The 18478-nt window shown below is 53.1% G+C and overlaps 2 protein-coding genes across 2 annotated transcripts; one reads left to right on the top strand and one right to left on the bottom strand.

Moving 5' to 3' along the window:
* Window positions 1-522: 522 nt before the first annotated feature.
* VOLCADRAFT_98611 (uncharacterized protein) lies at window positions 523-12789 on the top strand (the record flags this gene model as incomplete). Its single annotated transcript, XM_002957495.1, has 16 exons — window positions 523-616; window positions 1425-1616; window positions 1759-2019; window positions 2607-2810; window positions 3279-3368; window positions 3973-4179; window positions 5006-5266; window positions 6675-6818; window positions 7986-8192; window positions 8979-9014; window positions 9324-9544; window positions 9845-9901; window positions 10505-10775; window positions 11474-11651; window positions 12381-12456; window positions 12628-12789. The coding sequence occupies 16 exons, from the start codon at window positions 523-525 to the stop codon at window positions 12787-12789; spliced, it is 2661 nt and encodes an 886-aa protein (XP_002957541.1).
* A 1587-nt stretch (window positions 12790-14376) lies between these two features.
* VOLCADRAFT_98610 (uncharacterized protein) lies at window positions 14377-17215 on the bottom strand (the record flags this gene model as incomplete). The annotated part of the gene is made up of 2 exons (XM_002957453.1): window positions 14377-14474; window positions 16948-17215. The coding sequence occupies 2 exons, from the start codon at window positions 17213-17215 to the stop codon at window positions 14377-14379; spliced, it is 366 nt and encodes a 121-aa protein (XP_002957499.1).
* Window positions 17216-18478: the final 1263 nt, after the last annotated feature.

Raw genomic sequence — 18478 nt, 5'->3', positions numbered from 1 at the left:
CTCGAACGGCAACGAAGCCCACATATGCTGGTAGGGTTTTTTGCACACTTTACTTCAACAGCAGTACAAGCGCAAGGAAACGGCAGCTTTTGATCCGCACATGTCATGTCGAGAAGGAGCTTCGAGTGGCCTCTACCTCTTCTAATGCACCTCTTTTAAGCAAGCTCAACACAGGCACAAGTGAGTGCCAGTCCTACCTGAAATTTCCGTCCTTTGACTTTCTCGACCATGGCGCGATATGCCGGGTAGAGCATAGAGTCATTAGGCCGCATCAAGCCGGCGCAATTTTTTCCAAGTTTTATTTGCAAGCGGTAAATACTGTTATGGATTGCTGCATACCTACTTTCCCGCTTTCCCCAAAGGAAGGTAATGCGCATCTAGGTAGCGCGGTCAAAGCGAGTAAAACATGCTGTCTGCGGCGGCTCAGTGAGAATAGATAATGTCTCCTCGGCGTCTGGAAGAAACTCATTATTTTTGGCCTAACCTGACAGGACAGCCGCGGATTCCTTTGCCCAAGTACCTATGCCATTTTTCAGTGCAAGAATGCTGGCAACCACAGCCTTCACTGTCGTCATTCTGTGCTTCTTGCCGCAACTGAATTCCGTGCTTGCGCAAGGTAAGGATCACTGACTGGTACGTCATTTGGCCGTTGATGCGTAGATCAGGGAATTGGTGGGTGCCCATAGGACACAATGCTCGTGAAGTCCTTGACAGTACACAGTGGTCGATTTAAGCTCACAAAATGGAGAGGGATACGCGAGGTATTAGTATCGCAATCAGGGGTATCGACGAAAGCCGTGCTTCATATCCCGGTTTGGAAAGAGATCTGAAGTTTGCAAGGTCGCCCCTGCCCCTGCGCCTTGCTTGCTGAGAGTGTGTGAATGTGTGTGTGTGTCTGTATTATAAGTCTGTGCCGTTGCTGTGGCAAACATGTATGTTGGACTCTCTCTTCCCGCCCTCGCTGAGCAGTCCATTCCCTGCTGCTGCGTTGCTCCGTCGGGGCAGCTGTCCCCATCGTGCGAATGGTATAAGCAGCGAGCCGCTCGCAGCTGGGATGCACCACATCAGTCCTACATCCCGCGTGTCGTACTTGCGCTTGGCTTCTGTGCACTAAATGTCTCCCAAACCTTTGCTATACTCCCGTGAACGGCACATCGTTTCGCTCGCCATGTGTGTATCTGGGCGTACATGTGTGTATGCATTCCCCTCCCTCAATACGCGCGCACGTGCACCAAACCGTATACATCTATCTGTTCGTGGTGGTCGCGTTGGCCGTCCCACCGTCCCACCATGCACATCTATTCACGTTCGTCCTGAACTTATTTAACAATCAAGCGCTTACCTGCTGTTTGGCGACTTTGCTCCAGGTGTCTTTCCTGTTTGGGATTTTACGTTAACACCTTTCTGTTTTCTGCTGTTTTCAGATCCTCCCGACTATCCGCAGTACAACTGCAGTACGTCACCGGCTGTGACGTACACTGCAGTACGCGAGGACTCCCTGTACTATGTTTCAATGAAGTTCAACGCCTCTGTTTCACAAATCCAGCTTGACAACCGCCTGGACAACTATACGGCAAAAATCAGGGAAGGGCAGAGGCTGGTAGTTACCTGTCCAGGTAAGCATCCTGCCCCGCTCGTTCCAGGCAAGGCATGCGTGTGCCTGGCTACCGCGCTGTCGCCACCGCGGCGCCGTACGTTTCCCCCGAGCTTTTTGCGTTTTATATTTGTCGTTACTTTTTTCTACCTGTCCATATGCAGAGAGAAGCAGTGCTTGGAGCCCGCCGTTTGGCATTCCGGATATGTCAGTTAATTTGTGGAGTGGCATGGCCTCGGCGCCAACCGTGGTCAAATGTCCGCCCAATGAGTACGTCGTATCTTTCTTCATCTCCGCCAATCGGGAGTGGTACAGCTGGACAGGCACGCTCGGTATTAGGTGCAGCGGTGGCAGGAACTTCTCCTTCAATGCGCAGCCAGCCAACACAAACGCCACCATCGACGGCGAGACGTCACAACCTAGCGGTACGGTAACTCCGATCCGATGTTTCCGTGCTGAATATTGGCGAGCGAGCCAGTTGGCCAGAAATGAGCGAGGTAGAAAATAAAAATGTAGCGTTTGGTTTGCTGGCTGCTGCTGGCGCATTCTGCCCTGTGTTCGATGACCCGTGTGCTTGCTTTGAACGGTAATGAGCATGGCGCGTCATCTGCTGCCCAAAGGCCAACGCGCATGGGTTTGAGGACTTACGCTTACAGACGCATTTCACTGCCGAAGCGTGTCCATGTTACGTGCTGTCCCATTCTATTTATTGCTTTGCCAACTTTAACCCCCTCACATACTTTCACCCCCTCGCACCATCATCAAGTTCCATTATTATCCGACACCTCATGACTCCCGGAGGACTTCCTCCGGGAGCTCTGTCTTGCTCTGCCTGGCTCCGGCTTGCATCGTGCCGCGGCATACGTTGGCATTTCCCCCTGCAGGACACTCTTACGCTGTCGGTGCATATCGATTGTCGCTCAGGTTTCAGGAACGCATATGCATGCATACATGCACACCTGCGTCCTGGTCCTTATTGTTGTTCTTTGGTCCTTATTGTTGTTTTCTGCAGGTTTGAAGGTGATCTACCTTACGACGGCTACGATTTCCATAGAAAGCGTCCTGGGCGTGGGACTCTACAAGGAAGGAAACACCGAGGTGTTTGAATGTCCACAGGGAATGTTGATTGCGGGTTTTTCAGCTGGGGCTTATCCGCTGATGTGGCAAGCGCCCCGGAGAAGTAGCTGGATTTGTAACCTTCAGTTCCTTTGTACAGGTGCGCACGACAGGGAGAAGTTTAGGTGACAAAATTGAATAAACGAGGAATCAGCAACCGCTAACAGAAGAAGTGTGTTACTCGACAAGTTTAGCTTCAATGCATTCGCTCAGGTTGACCGATTCTGGTCGCATTATACTAACCCGTTCGGGGTCCACTGTAACAATCGCATTCGCATTATGTGTGCTAGGAAGTCCCGTAAACCATGAGTTTATGGAACCGTTGCACAGTTGTTAGCTGCAACAACTAACGGTGTTTAGTTGTTACGTTGAAGCTCCGACTCTGCTGCCGGCTTCTTTTACGGTATCATCGAGTATAGTGCCGCTTAGAAAAATAACGAGATGTGTTGGGGTCGGTAAAGGGCGGTCCTGGTGAGCCTCTTTGGGCAGCTGAAGGAGGTGTTCCCCGACGACGACACCGACGCAATGTATGCATGTATGTATGTATGCATGTATGTACACCCCACAGGGCTGACGTTCCCTCCGCCGCCGCCACCACCACCAAAGGCCTCCACCCAGCCACCACCGCCCCCACCGTCGCCCCCACCCCCAAGACGAGGTAAAGCTACTTTTCCGAGATCCTTGTAAAATCCCTTAATGTAATATAAGTACAGGGGCAGGCGCTAAAATGCCCCTTGACTAGCACTGACACGAGATGCAGACCCCCCCGTGCGTTGGGGCACCTAGCTCTAGCCTGTAGTTGTACAGGAGTGACCAGCAGGCTGGCTGCTGTGGTGGTTGATCTTGATCTTTCCGTCGTTAGCTTCCCACACCCGTGTGCATTTAAAGAAGATCCGAGGATCCCGGTAATGGGCGAGCAGCACCTTAATGCCTGTATGCTTGTATCCCCTTCTCACTCCAAGGGAGCTGTACTAGGGGAGTGTTTTTCTCAGCACAGTTATTATCCGTTTGAATTTCCGCCACTTCGGCCAGTCGGCACACTGATGCTCGGCCCTCATATGCCCTCATGCCCCTCCATTTCGTGTTGCACCTCTTTCTCGTCCTTAAGAGCAGAGACTCATTTCCTGTTTTGATGAACGCACGCAATGCATGCATGACCCCGGGACGATGTTTACCTCATACCGCATATGGCCATACCGCCGGTCATATTTTCCGTGTTCCGTGTTTTTGACTCTTGTTATAAATAAAAAATGTCGCTGCAGGGTTCCCACCCCCCCTACCGGCATTTCCGGACTTCGACTGCGGCAACTCCCGTTCTCTGTCGTACACGGCGGCGGCGACCGACTCCTTCTACGACCTAGCCAACCAGTTCCAGATCCAGTTGTCTATAACGCAGATGATGTACGACAATGGCCTTGATTACCGAACAGGGCTGGCTGACGGACTAGAACTCATTATCAACTGCCCAGGTGTGCCGAATCCGTACAAGTGACCCTCGGCAGTTTCGGGCCTTATTATTCAACTCCCTAAGTTTATAGGTAGCTTGGGGGACAGTTGGTTAGTTCTTGTTGGACAACCGATTTCTGAGGGGGCTATATAACGTGTGCTACGCTAGGCCAACATTACAGGGGCCGGAAGCAACAGCACCGAGGCCCTAGCAAAGGGATTATGGTCCGCATTACAATGTCCGCCAGCCACCCGACGCTTAGAAAGCGTGTGCACATCAACTTTTTCTAAAGAAACTTTAAAAGTTTTTTTGAGCCTGACGCGCGCGCGCGTTTTTTAAAAGGGCTAAGGCTGGCCATGGGACTTAGGAGCGTTGTGGGAAAAGACCTGCAAGCAATTAAATATTGGCTTCACATAAGGGTAAGCCCGGGTGCGGCCACACCGCCCCGAATCGAATAAACAAGGCCTACAGACCAACCGCCTTAGGACCTACAGTACCCCCAAATATGTAGCTCTACACAAAACACGAATTAACCACAGCAGCACCGTCGCTCACAGCGACACATCACCAGCCGGCACCATGCCACCATACCTTGCAGATTCCTCTCCCATTTCACGGAAAACCACACCAGGCCCCTGCTGGTCAAAACTTCAGTCCGCTCCACGTCGTCGCTAGGAAGTCGCTATCAGTTTTGTAGTACTACTAGCCGCGGGGGGGCACTCCGGGGCTCTATGATGATGATGATGATTCTCGTGCAGACCCCGCTACCAAATACACACAACTTTTGCTCTTCCCTGCGCTTTTGAGCACGAACCCACCTTGCTGCTGCCGTACATCACGCCTTGCAGTTGGAGTTTGGAGCAAACCGTACGGCACGTACAACAGCTCAGATGTGGCCATTTACGACGGCATGGCAGCCGCGTCCGGTGTGTGGCTGTGTCCCCCGGGCGAGTATGCAGTCAAGTTCTCCGTCAAGTCAAGCTTGGCCTGGAGCGGCTGGGTTGGCACCCTCACCATGCAGTGCAGCGGGGGGAGGAGTTTCACGGCGGATGCGCAGCCTGCCACTTCCTCCTTTGCCCCCATGGATGGCGCCGCATGGCAGCCCAAAGGTGCGTGCCTGTGTGTGTGTGTGTGTGTGCGTGGCTGTGTGTGTGTGTGTGTGTGTGTGTGTGTGTGTGTGTGTGTGTGTGTGTGTGTGTGTGTGTGTGTGTGTGTGTGTGTGTGTGTGTGTGTGTGTGTGTGTGTGTGTGTGTGTGTGTGTGTGTGTGCTGCACTTTACATCATCATCCAACCAGCCCTGACGCTCGCCGATTTCAGCTACTGGACCTAACAGAAATGCCCGGGGGCGGATGCCCAACGTCCCAAGAGAAAGATCGCCGAAATGGGGCCCCGTGTGGAGGGGCCCGTGCGTGTATATGTGTGTGTATGTATGTTGTTACAGGGTGGTTAACTTCGCCAGCGGCCCCCTTTCCCGGGGCAGTCCCTGCTCTCCCCTGCTAGAGGGGCACCCTAATCCGTCACCCCATCCGATTTCAGAATGTATACGTTGGGTTCGGCAACTCACCACCAGCATCCAACCAAATCTAGCGGATCAATGGCGCATCAACTTAGATTCTGGTCAGCGCGCAAGTTGATAATATCACGACCTATATCGTACGTGTGATGGGGGGCCACCTCCCGTTTCAATACTCCTCGAACACCCGAGGAGCTGACTGGCAGATTTGAACCCGGGTCGGCCGGGAGCAGAAGTCAGGCCTTAACCTCTGCCAGCCGCCTGCCTTCTGTGTGTATGTATGTGTGTGTGTTACATGCTCGTGGGGGTGCGTACCCCGTACCTGCAAACCGCCCAATACGGGCCCAGGTCTCAAGGGCTGCCAAACTGCCCATACGCCGCATCCTACTTCGCACTTCAGACAAAGCAAGTGATAGAGGAGACTAACGATCAAAGGGAACGACATAGAGTTGCGGTGGTGGGACCACATACGTATGTCCCCCGGCTCAGGTCCCAGGGCTCCCCTTTACTGACCTTGCTCTCCAGGGTTTGTACAACTTTGCATTTGTAATGTAAAGTAATGTAATGTAATGTAATGTAATGCAATGTAATGTAATGTAATGCAATGTAATGTAATGTAATGTAATGCAATGTAATGTAATGTAATGCAATGCAATGTAATGTAATGTAATGCAATGTAATGTAATGTAATGCAATGTAATGTAATGCAATGTAATGTAATGTAATGTAATGTAATGTAATGTAATGTAATGTAATGTAATGTAATGTAATGTAATGTAATGTAATGTAATGTAATGTAATGTAATGTAATGTAATGTAATGTAATGTAATGTAATGTAATGTAATGTAATGTAATGTAATGTAATGTAATGTAATGTAATGTAATGTAATGTAATGTAATGTAATGTAATGTAATGTAATGTAATGTAATGTAATGTTACAGGGTGGGAGGCTTCTGGGCCGCTTTGCATTTATCGTGGCTTGCTCTCCTCATGTTGCCACAGGGTTCCAAATTGCCGCTATCGAGGTTGGTCCGGTGGACTCTGCCATTTACAGCGTTTTCGGCGTCGGCGCCTCCGCGACCAAGGGCGGAGCGCAGGAGTGGTTCACCTGTCCGACTGACTCGTTAATCACCGGTTTCTCCGCCGGTGCATACCCGCCCATGTACGACCGCGCCTCTCCCAACAGTTGGCTTATGAATCTCCAGTTCTATTGTCAAGGTAACCCGGGAGCCCTCCAAGGTGTCCCTTCAGATGTTTTTTGGAATCTAGTAATGTATTGCTCGTTGGCGCCTGTGTGTCGGTGGCGCTGATACACAGCGAGTCATACACATGCACCAACACACACACACACACATACATACACAAACACACACACGCCGATACGCACACACACACACACACGCGCGCGCGAGCTCGCGTGACGGAGCCTTGACTCGTGAGAGAGCGTGCGCGTGTGCGACGCCTCCCAACTCCGGGGGGGGGGGAGGAGAGCGGAGCTAGCGGACCTGCGGCTCTCGGTTGCTTAGGAGGGGGCAGAGGCCCCCCTCTAGCGCCCCTCTCCCGTCCGCGGGAGAGAGCTTAGGCGGTCTTTCCGTCGGGGCTGGGCAGCAGCCCCTGGCCAGTGTCAGGCCCGGTTATATACTTGTAACCTTAACACATACAAACACACACACACACAATAAATGTCGCAATAAAAACATGTCGCAAGCGTCTTTTCCAGCCTAGGCGTTACGTGTCGTAAGGGAGTGGGGAGCTTATTTAGAGCATTTCCGGGGCTATGGGATTCAGGGGCATTCCGGGGCTGTGGCCGATAGTTGTGACAGCTGCTAAATGTCTGATAACCTGACAGCCGGGGCAGCGGCCGGCCCACGGCTCCCTTACCTTTACTCGTCGGTCGCCCGAATTAATGAATCAAAAGTGTGACATTTCTTGAATTGCTTTAATGGTCCTCTTACCACGGAGCCAGTTTGACCACGTAGGAGCTCATTGCGCAATTGCTAAATCGGTTGGACCCGCAGTGCCTGATTGCCAATGCTGCTGTGTACGGCGCACATGGCGTCACGTGCATGAGGACCACGTGACGCGACTGCGCGTTAACGTAGCTCTTCCAGCGCCCCTCCCGCACCACCCCTCCGCCGTAGCCGTAGCCACCTCACCGCAAACAATCTAGTCTGCCCGCGTTTGCTTTGTGTTGTGTCCTGCCCAGAGACATGTTTGACTGATCGGGGATTTCCGTGCCGTGCCGTGGCGTGCCTTCCAACCCACTGAACCAACCCCTGCCCCAACCGTTCAACCTACTTTTGCTGGTAACAGTTGTCAGTTACGCCCCGCCGCCGGCGGGGTCGCCGCCATCTTCGAAGCCGCCGCCCCCACCACTTGCGCTGGCCTCACCACCGCCGTCGCCATCGCTTTCACCGCCGTCGACGAGGCCTTCACCACCACCACCACCACTTGTGGCCGTACCGCCGTCGCCGGCTACCGCCGTACCGCCGCCCCCGACTAGCGCCGTACCGCCGGGAGGTGCGACCCATCGCGTTCTTGCTTCGTTTTTAGATGCATGACTGAGAGGGCCGGAGGACGCGGCACCGTAGCCAACTAGGTGCTCCTCCGATAGGTGGTGATCAAGACAAACATTAGCATTTGGGTTTCGGGTTACCCGCGGCACGTGCACATTGCCTGCCGGGCGCTTTGCCTGCCTCCTCATCCTGTGTCCAAACAAACACAACTCATGTTTCCGAAATAATAGGCACAGGTTTAAAAAGTGTCTCCCCTCGCCGGGGTTGCGCACTGCCATGCATGCCCGCTATCGTAATGCGCATTGCGTTGTTAAACAAAGCTCAGCTTGTGCACTCAGTAGCGCACTCGGCGACCTAGCACTCGTTTGCCAGCTAAAAGCACGCACGCGCGCATGTGCGCACAGTGCCGGTGCATAACGACCCAGCACAAATCTGATGATTCTGTTGCACCAGCCGACCCGTGAAACCTATGTGCCTCGTCCGTTGCGTGCGAGGATCATCGCCCTGCCTCCTGTACTTTGATTGGGCCCGCACCCCGCCCTGGACGGAAAACGGGGCTGCTCGCATGCTAACCCCCGTGCTCTGTGCGTGTGTGTGTGTATATATACGCGCCTCGATAAAGAATATTCCAGCCCTGCCCCTGCCCCTGCTGCTATTGTATGTTGCTGTTTGAGTTGCTTCATGATTGTCGGGTTTCAGCGAGCAAGCAAAATTATGGTACTCCTTGTGCCGCTGTTGCTGCGACATTTTTTGCTGCCGCTGTATGTCTCATGCTTCATATCCCCAACAGAAGCACCTGGATCGAGCCCTGGCACCGTAATCTCCTGTGAGTGGGCGTTGGGTGTAAAGTTGAACGCATATCGCGTGGCTAGCAAGTTGCCTAGTAAGGGTGAAGTGGTTTCCAAGACGAGCGTGTGGACGGCATGCATCCCTGCACACGGCGGACTGCTGTAGTTGCTGTCCGCTGAAAAGGCCTCTTCTCACACGTTTTGCTGCTGCTGCTGCTGCCCCGCTCATCATCGTTTATCATCGTTTATCATCATCATCATCATCATCATCATCATCATCATCGTCATCATCATCAAATCGTCGTCGTCGCCATCATCATCAACATCATCATCTTCACCATCGTCAGGGTCTCCTCGTCCTCCAAGCCGATTTGCGCCCCGTCCTCCGCCACCCGCATTCGGCACTTTATACGCCGAACAGCGGGCAGGCGGCCGCTGCAAAGGAGTTTACTGCCTCCACTCCAATACGGCAACTGCGTACGGCATCCTCACGGCCATCATCTGTGGTGGCATCTGTTTCATAAGCTTGTTGATTATAGCGGCCTTATACATCAGGAAGAAGAAGAAGGTGGGCGGCAAGTTGTAGCAAGGAATGATGTTTTGTTTCGTACCTTGCTTTTGGCCTATTGTGGCGGCCCACGTCGGCCGCACACTCTCCTGCCATGCCAGGAGCGGAACAACAACAGCCCGCGGCTGCTGTGTTTTCCACATGCTTCGGGTTGCGGGGCTGGGACCCCTCTGATATACAATATGGAGTCGTCCACTAAATTCTCCGTCGCTGCTTTAAAAATTTGATTAAGCTATATCGTCGACTGGTTCGCGATCAAGCATATGTGTGCCCCTGTGCTTCACTTACATGTGCATTCAGGTGGCCAAATACCTGGCCAGAAGAACGCAGCCGGACGAGCCCAACGCTGAACCTGAGGTATGGAACAACTTCAGAGGATGGTATCGAGAGATGAAGAGAAATACCTTTGCAGCGATGCACGTGTATAAGATGGTCGGAACGGCAAATAACGCGCCCGTGCTGGCTCCGCCCATGCTACGCAACGGTGGCGACGGCTTCATCATGTACAATCCAATCGCCGAATTTTCAGGGGGCGGAGGAGGACCGGGTGGACTCGGTGGTCCGCCGACCATGCGCCGCATCCACACCAAAGGGCGCATGGGCTACAGTCCCTCTGCAGCAACCATTCCTCGCAACCTCGCCTCATCGGGGGTTGACGACGACGACCGCAGCAGCTTATCATATCCCAACCGCAGCTCACATCATAAGAGTCGCAACCATTCTTCCCCACCTAGCGCCCCTGACAGCCCCTACCGAACCATTGCCTCCAAAATTTATGATCCCGCTGCACCGCCTGAGCCACCGACAAGGCTCGATGGATCCTGGCACAGCCGCAATCCCACAACAGCACCCCACAGCCCCCGCCCCTGGCCCAACTCACTCTCCCGCAGCCCCAGTGCCACCACCTTACCATACAGCCTCATATCCACCGCACCCCACAGCCCCCGCCCCTCCTCACAGCCACATGACATTACAGATGTTGCATCTATTTCCCGCCGGCAGGGCGCCGCTGCGAGCCCCAAGGACAAGCGTCTCATCACGGCGGCGGCGGCGGCGGCGGCGGCTGCTGACAAGACGAACGACGAGTTTGCGTTGACGATGGATCCCGATATGGTTCTGGAGGGCTCCGTCTCGTCAATGGACCGTGCCAGGCACCAACATGGAGAAGGAGACGCTGGATATGCAGCAGCAGCAGCAGCAGCAACACCAGCACGCGGTGGAGACCCAGCATGTGAGTACAGAGGCACAGACCGATCACGATCATATCTCCCACCCTTGGCACTCAGACCGCACCCTGAACCGTCATCCTTACTAAGAACGTCAACATCACGGCAGGGGCCGTCAGGGGGGTCCTCTCCATATGGGGCACCAACAGCAGATGGGAGCTATGGGCCTAGGGCAGAGTCAGACAGGCTGCCGGCAGGAAAAGCTTGTTCATCGAAAGGTGCATCAATGGGGGAAATGGCAAATGCAGCGACCACCACACCCTTGAAAACGTCAGGTTTGAAAAATGCATTATCACCAAGAGATGTTATCATGCGACCGGGCCCATCTTCGCCCACATCACGGCCAAGGAGGATATCATCTTCGACAGGTATAGCACCAGTTCGATCATCGAACTTCGAATTAGATGCCGCGAGATCGTCCAGAGGAGGATCAGGATCGAACCGTCCATCGATGGGGGGGAACCCATCGTGGAAAGAGACACGTGTATCGCCATCTAGGCAGTCGTCATCATCTAGGCAATCACCATTACCGTCAATCAAGCCACGGCCAAAGAGGGTATCGTCCATGACGGCGATAACCGCCATGCCACCGAGGCCGTCACCATTGCGGCTGAGGCCACGAAGGAGAGTGTCATCCATGTCCTCTATACCTACGGTGCGTTGGAAGGACCTTCCATCAAAAGACTCACACTCAAACACCCAGTTGAAGTCAGCAAGGTCATCTGGAAGCTCACTATCGGACCATCCGCCGCAGCGAGGTCCACCATTGAAAGAACCACAACGATCACTTCAGTCATCTCGAACAAGTGCACCGGTATCCCATCGGCAGTCGTCATCTGGAATATCATCATCAGCATCCAAACCATTGCCGCCATTATCAAGTAAGCCACGGGCAAAGGGGGTACCGTCCATGGCAGCGATGCCGATACCGGCACAATCACCAAAAGCACGACCAACGGCAAGCGGGGGACCATCCATGTCAACATCGTCATCAAGGTGGAAGGATGTACCATCCAGGTACTTGGAGTGGAGCAATCCGGCATCAGCAACCAGCAGATCAACCAGCAGATCAGCTAGAGATAATAAACCGTCAAGAAATGCATCACCATCACCATCACCATCACCAACACCATCAAGAGGAGGTCCCCCGCCGAGAGCTCCCGCGCTCAAAAGCGCACTAGCAAAAAGTGCACGATCGGATATAATATCACCATCACGGCCAGCAGTGCCAACCAAAGGTTCAACATCGAAAGGCGCAACGTCGAAAGATGAACGTCTGTCCAGTAAGCCGTCAATCAAGCCACGGCCAAAGAGGGTATCGTCCATGACGGCGATACCCGAGGTCATGCCACCTTCGAAAGCATCACAGCCAAAGCCACGACCGCGGAGAGTGTCATCCATGTCATCGTTGACAACGCAGTGGAAAGATGTGCCTTCCAGGTACTTGGAGTCAAACATTCCGACACCTGCCGGTCACAGAGCGTCCGAAGGCGGATCGGCACCGTCGAGAGCTGCATCTTGGAGAGGGGGCCCTCCACCAAGAGGCCCGGCATTGAAAGGCTCTCGGTCGACCGCTGTGTCACCATCACGGCCTGCATCAACAAAAGCAGGAGCGAGTCACTCAAAGCCCGAACCGTCGGTGCCGCCGCTATCGCCCGCACAATCGCTTCAAAGGTCGCCGTCAAGGTCAGCGTTAAAAGCGTACAACAGTACACACAACACACACAACACACAGAAGTTACGGCCAAGGAGGGTCTCCTCTATGACTTCAATACCCGCCCCATCGGCCTCATCAGCAGTAATGAAACAGCAGCACTCTAGGAATGCGGCGTCCATGACATCCATACATAATGGTAGGGCATCACTGCGAAGTGTTCGGTCGCGATCGTCTCACCCGGGGACGCTCCAGCAGCCGCCGTGGAGACCGGGGGGCATTGCAAGCGCGAGAACGACAATGACAAGGGCATCAGCGTCAAGGATGTCATCGGTGTCGAGGATGTCATCACGATCAATGTCTAGAAGAGCAGTATCTGCGCCAGGCTCACCAGCATCCTCGAGAGGGCCATCTAGAGAACCGTCCATGACACCATCGAGGACGTCATCGTGGGAACCGGCACCTCCGCCGTCGCCCAGCAGAACTCGTCACCCAGGCGACGCCAGGCACACGGAGCCGACGTCATCGCACAACAAAAGACCGCATACGCCGGAACACCGCCACAAAGTATTGCCCCCGCCAGAACAGAGGCATAAACGGAGAGTGCAAGAACCCCAATCACCCGCAACGATGAAGAGCTTAAAAAGTTGGTTCACCCAAATGTTCTCCTAGAGCTAAAGCATCTTCTTCAGGTATGCTGTTGACAAAAGGTTGCTCTTGGCCCTTCTTTCCCTAGTTGCAGGTCCTGACCGGCGTCTGATGGCTGCAGAGCGGCGGACGTCCCCAATGCTACCCCCAACAATAAAGAATGCATACGCATTTGCAATAGTGTCAGTCAGTAACAGTGTATGTACGTGCTCTGCTGTGCATCTCTAATCTGTTCCCCCCAGCGACATTGCTACTGCTGCGGTACTACTGCTCCCTCAGCAGCGCTCACATACATATAACCCTATCCATGCATGGCTTGCAGGAGGCTGCTGTATGCATAGGAGCTACGAGGAGGCCAGCCATACTGTTATGCTTCTGCTGGCAGTAGCGCATTTGCGCCAATCAATCGTCGGTCATCGGTGCACACCATCAGGTGCATTCAAGCCAGCTTGTACGTCATCACAGTCGTCGCACCGCATGGTTGCTTCCTTCATAATGTGGCCCGGAAGCAACGCCATCCATGTGTGTTTTCAAGTGCAGAAAATCATCATCATGGCCATCCATATGTGTGTGTGTGTGTGCGCGTGTGCAAGCAACAAACATGCGCATGCACGCCGCTGTGACCACAACCCTGTGTGTATGTATGTGCACGGTCATCACTCGCTGATGATGGCCGCAAGCTTGCTCTCATCGCCAAAGCAAAGCTGAGCACCATCACTAACCACCTGTGTTCTTGGCATCTGTGTATTGTTGGCGTTCCCGCGGCTGGAGGAACGTAGTCCTTGGCGCCATCCATCCTAGCAGGGGGAACATCGCTCCTTACAGATCCCTATTCATTATTCCTCATTTGTTTGTTGAGCTGGCGCGTGCATGTACGTGTATCATCGTCAGGTACATCGGGATGGGCCGCCGGTGCGATTAGCTGCTGCTGCTGCTGCCTCGCCCCGCTTCATCGTTGCATGGATTATCGTTTACGAGGTTCTCCGTGATCGGTTGCTGTACATGATGATGATGATGAAGGTCCTTCATTGTTGCTTACTGGATGCATGCATGTGCATCGGCGGCACGGAGTTTATTACTATTATTATGTGTCTGTGCCCCTGCATGCATGTATGTATTCATGCGTAAGATGTCATATTTATCCAAAACCGTAATTTTTTTCTTCATTAAGTGGAGACTCTTCATTTCTTCACAGGTCTAGAAATTTCCTTGTGCCGATGCTTGCATGTCGTGAGATGGCCTCTTTGTACTCCTACTGTGTGTTACGGCAAAGCACCACGGAAAAGCATGCATTATTGCTGTTACTATTTATTGCCAACAGTGTACACGGCGGGGTGAGTGTTGTGGCGCGACCGCCACCACCGGCGCCGCCGCCAGGCGGGTGCCGTTAATTGGTGGTGGCCTGTGCACACGTACAGGCGCGCGCGTAGACGTCGGCCGTCACACCATAAGGCCGTCTGTGGCTCATGTTGCACTGACATGCATACATACATACATGCGTGCACGTATGTACAGTTTGTCCATCTGTCGCTTCTTGAAGTGCCCCTGCGTTTCCCAGCAGATTTCCAACCTGCACGAAATTATTGATTATTCGTCTGCCGAGTTGACGACTGTGGCCATTGGTCATTATTAGAGAAATCTAGCTTACATGACCTGCTTGCCTGTATGTCTGTCTATCCGTTGATGGCTGGTTAGTTTTCGCAACACATGCTACCAACTCTATCGGGGCTTTCGACAGCAGGGCCAAGCAAACAGGGCCTAACAGCAGGCCTTATTAACAGCCTGTTTGGCCTTGTTGATGCCCCTAGGAGTTGGTAGGGTGGGACAGAGAAAAGACATGGCGTACACATCGAAACATCTGCCTCGCTCATCAAGGCCGGGGCTTGCTATAACAAACATCCGATGACCCTGTCCGATGCGATTTCTTACTGTCATGCGATTTCTTACTTTACGGGTCCATAGCAACGACATGGAGAGCGAGGAGTGTATCCATACATTCGGTGTGTGCCTGCCTGCTGGTGATGATTATGTCATCTACTGGACAGCTTATTAGGGGCAGCAGTTCCCTTCTAATGCGACTAGCTTGCCAGCCAGGCAAACCTATCTATCGCCATTTTTTTATCGAGTGACGTTTACTTGCTTTACTTGTCCTGCGTGCGGATTGCTTGTCGATGTGTGGTCGAGTGAGTTCGTCTGTATGTATGTGGGAGATATAGAGCTCAGCTGCGCCACCGCCGCCGTACCGGGCACACGCAACTCTAGTTCCTTGTCCTTGTGCAATCCATCGCAATGCACCTTAATGTATGGGATTGTAGGTCTTGACTATTTAGGTAATAAGTATTTGTCCTGGGTGCAGGCATCGAGAGGAGAGTAGCTACCGGCCCTTGAACCGGTTGGTGCCTATTAATTGCGGGCGTGTTGGTTCTTAATGACTAGCCTTCATTATTGACAGCGCATCCTAGCACTCCGTGATGCGCTGCAACGAGCGTCTTGATCGTTAGATGTCCGCTCGCGCAGGCCGCCGCCGGCGGCGAAGCGAAGGATTATTATAACGGAGCGATGATGGATCACGCCACATACAGGACCGGATCTGCTGAATGGATTACCACGCACGTGTTAGCAAGCAGCAGCAACAGCAGCAGCAACAGCAGCAGCAGCTCGTCGCCCCTCTCTGTTCATTACCACCACCTGCTGCTGCTGCTGTTCACTCGTCCACCTGCTGCCCTTGGCTGTGGTCCAGGGCAAACAATCCGCCACTTTCCGGCGTCGTCTCAGTTGCTATGTTACTCGCCCCACGTTATGCTGGCGATACCATATATGAGCACGGCGGAGGTCGTACATCCGGCCCCGCATACTTGCTTATGGTCTCCATTACACTGAAACTGAAAAAAGGCGTGCGAGCAATGAAAGATTGGCTTCATGAAAGGGTAGGGCCGGGTGTGCCGCACGCTACCCCGAAACTTTTAAGATTTACGCAGAATGGTGGCCGCCTGCAATCCCTCAGAACAGCTCCCGAGGGCATTGCGCCATGCAAACCCCCAACCGCCGGGCCTGAGGACAGAAAACGTCAGAGGCTACCGCCCCTCATGCACCTCTCAAAGCGCCCACCGACCTCTGCAAGTCAACACCTTCGTGTTGGCCCCACCCACCCACCCACGTAAGGCAAGGCTGCTGCCCTTGGTCTGTCCAGTGGGTTCCCCCCGCCCAGCCCATCTGGCGAGTTAACACCCGCGCCTGCAACACCAACGAGGCTGCTGCCTCCCAGCCTTGTTTCAGGGGTATCCCCCGTAGCCGGTTAACACTCGCCCCGGGCTACACCGCACACCTGCGGCTTCTATGTCACGCTCCCCTGATCCCTGCCCTGCAAGTTATCACCGACTCAGCCACGACCCGACCGAGCCGCCATGGCGGTAGTCCCGCATAACCCCACTTCTTGCCCCCCTGCACTCCTTCGCGAAGTGACCCAACTCGTCGCGCTTGAAGCACGCACCACCTGTTGGCGGTGCGGTGCCTTTACTACAGCTGCCGCTGCCGTGGCTGGGGCCCGCCCTGGGACCTGCCTGTCTGAGTTTCTTGCTCGCCGTGGATTTCAAGGCTTGCTTTTCAGCGCCTTGTGTTCCTCCTCCGTCTCCGCGTACATCATTCCCTGCATCTCGTGAGCTACGTCCCAGCCCGTGGTTGAACGCGATAAGAAGCTCTTAAGCGAAACCCCGGAATACGTCCTTGCACTCGGCCAGCACCGCGTCGATCTTGGCGTCGATCTTGGCCACTCGGTCCGGGCTCGTCCGGGCACGTCCGGGCCTCCAGCACGTTGTGCCACGCGTCCTCCACGTCAAGCACAGCGTTATAACACGTTTCACTGTGCGAACGCTGACCGCTCAGGGACTTGTTCACTCTGCCTTCGCAGGCGCCGAAGCCGCATTTGAATTCCTCAAGCGTGAGCGGCACGTGGTCGCTTCGCCGGGGACCCGTCAACAGCTGGCGCGTCCTCCTGCGGTCGCAGCTAGTCTTTTTAAGGCGCCAAGATGCGTTTTCGCGGCCTCCAACTAATTCATTGCTGACTGTTGTTGCTTGGTCAAAGTCGCCGTTGGCGGGATTGCCCTTGAGCCGGTTGTGCGCGGCCTTGAAGTCCTCATTTTCCATAAGAGATAAAACGCGAGTATTTGCATTCAGGCTTACCGAGGTGTCGCTGTCAATCATCGTCAGTTGAACTGGGCACACCACCCCGAAGCGACAAAACAAGGCCTACATACCAACCGCTTCACGGCAGTACCCGAATGTAACTTCCTTGCTCTTGCTGCTGCTGCTGCTGCTGCTGCTGCTGGTAGATGGTAGATGGTACTTAGGTCAACCCTTCGTTAGTGCAAAAATCTTTAATTTTTTTTTATTTCTGGTAAAAAGAAAAAAGAAAAAAGAAAAATTATTTTAACTAAATTACTTGTGAAGTTCTGGAAAACTTAAAAAACTTTTTAGGAATTCATAAAAAACTTTTTAGGATCAGGAAAAACTTTTAAGAAAAATCGGAGGTGTAGATTAAAGGTAAAAGTAAAAAGTAAAAGTTAAAGGTTAGAGTTAAAGTAATGAGTTAGAAGGTCGTATTAGTCGAAAAGAATCGAAAAACTAAAGAGGAGAAGCTGGAAAGAGAGGTATGTGTTATAGAGTCTGTTTTAGGGGTGATTAGCTAGGGTTGAGAAATAGGTAAGTTTTGTGAGAGAGGTTTGGAAGGTTTAGACTGAGGGGATAAAAAGCGACGAGTATAAATTTATTGAAGGTATGTTGTGTGTGGAGGGCTTGAAAGTAGTTTTTGTGTATAGGTGAGGTGTAAAGAACTAGAGGTGGAGTTGTGGCTGAGGTGAAGGAGTGTTAAGGAAAGATAAGTGCTGGGAGGGGTTTGGTCTAAGTTGAGAGTTTTATAGGTGTAGTGCGAGGAAGGTAGTGAAAAAAGGAAATCTAGTTGTAGCGGGAAGAGAACTAGATGGGCTGCTAAGCGAGTGCAAGCTGACCTAAAGAAAGCCGCTGAAGCTATATTTAGCAAGGCACGTCACGACGCGTTTCGGCCTTGCCAGGGCCTCATCAGGTGACTCTTGCGCTAAGTTTAGGTGCTTTGCTATGCTAAGAGCCCCCTGAGATGTAGAAAACGTAAACTGACCGTAGTGGGCGAACTGTACCAGTGGTGAAGAAGTTTGGTGGTGGTAGTTGGTGTTCGCAGAGCGGTTTTAGTCCAATCGATGGTGGTTGTCAAGTGGTGAGCGAGGACGAGCCTGAATGAAAAACGTAATGATAGTGAGTTGTAAAGTCAATTGCAGTGGGTGTAGGAGCCTGGTTTGGAGGTTTATGAGCAGTTACGAGTTGGCATGGCGGGTATGTAAGATATGGGTACTCGACGAGCAATCACGGAGGTTGAAT

Source organism: Volvox carteri (genome assembly GCF_000143455.1).
Source record: "Volvox carteri f. nagariensis unplaced genomic scaffold VOLCAscaffold_74, whole genome shotgun sequence".
Taxonomy (NCBI): Eukaryota; Viridiplantae; Chlorophyta; class Chlorophyceae; order Chlamydomonadales; family Volvocaceae; genus Volvox; species Volvox carteri.
Note: the sequence above shows the minus strand (reverse complement) of the source record. Positions and strands in the feature narration are given on the sequence as shown.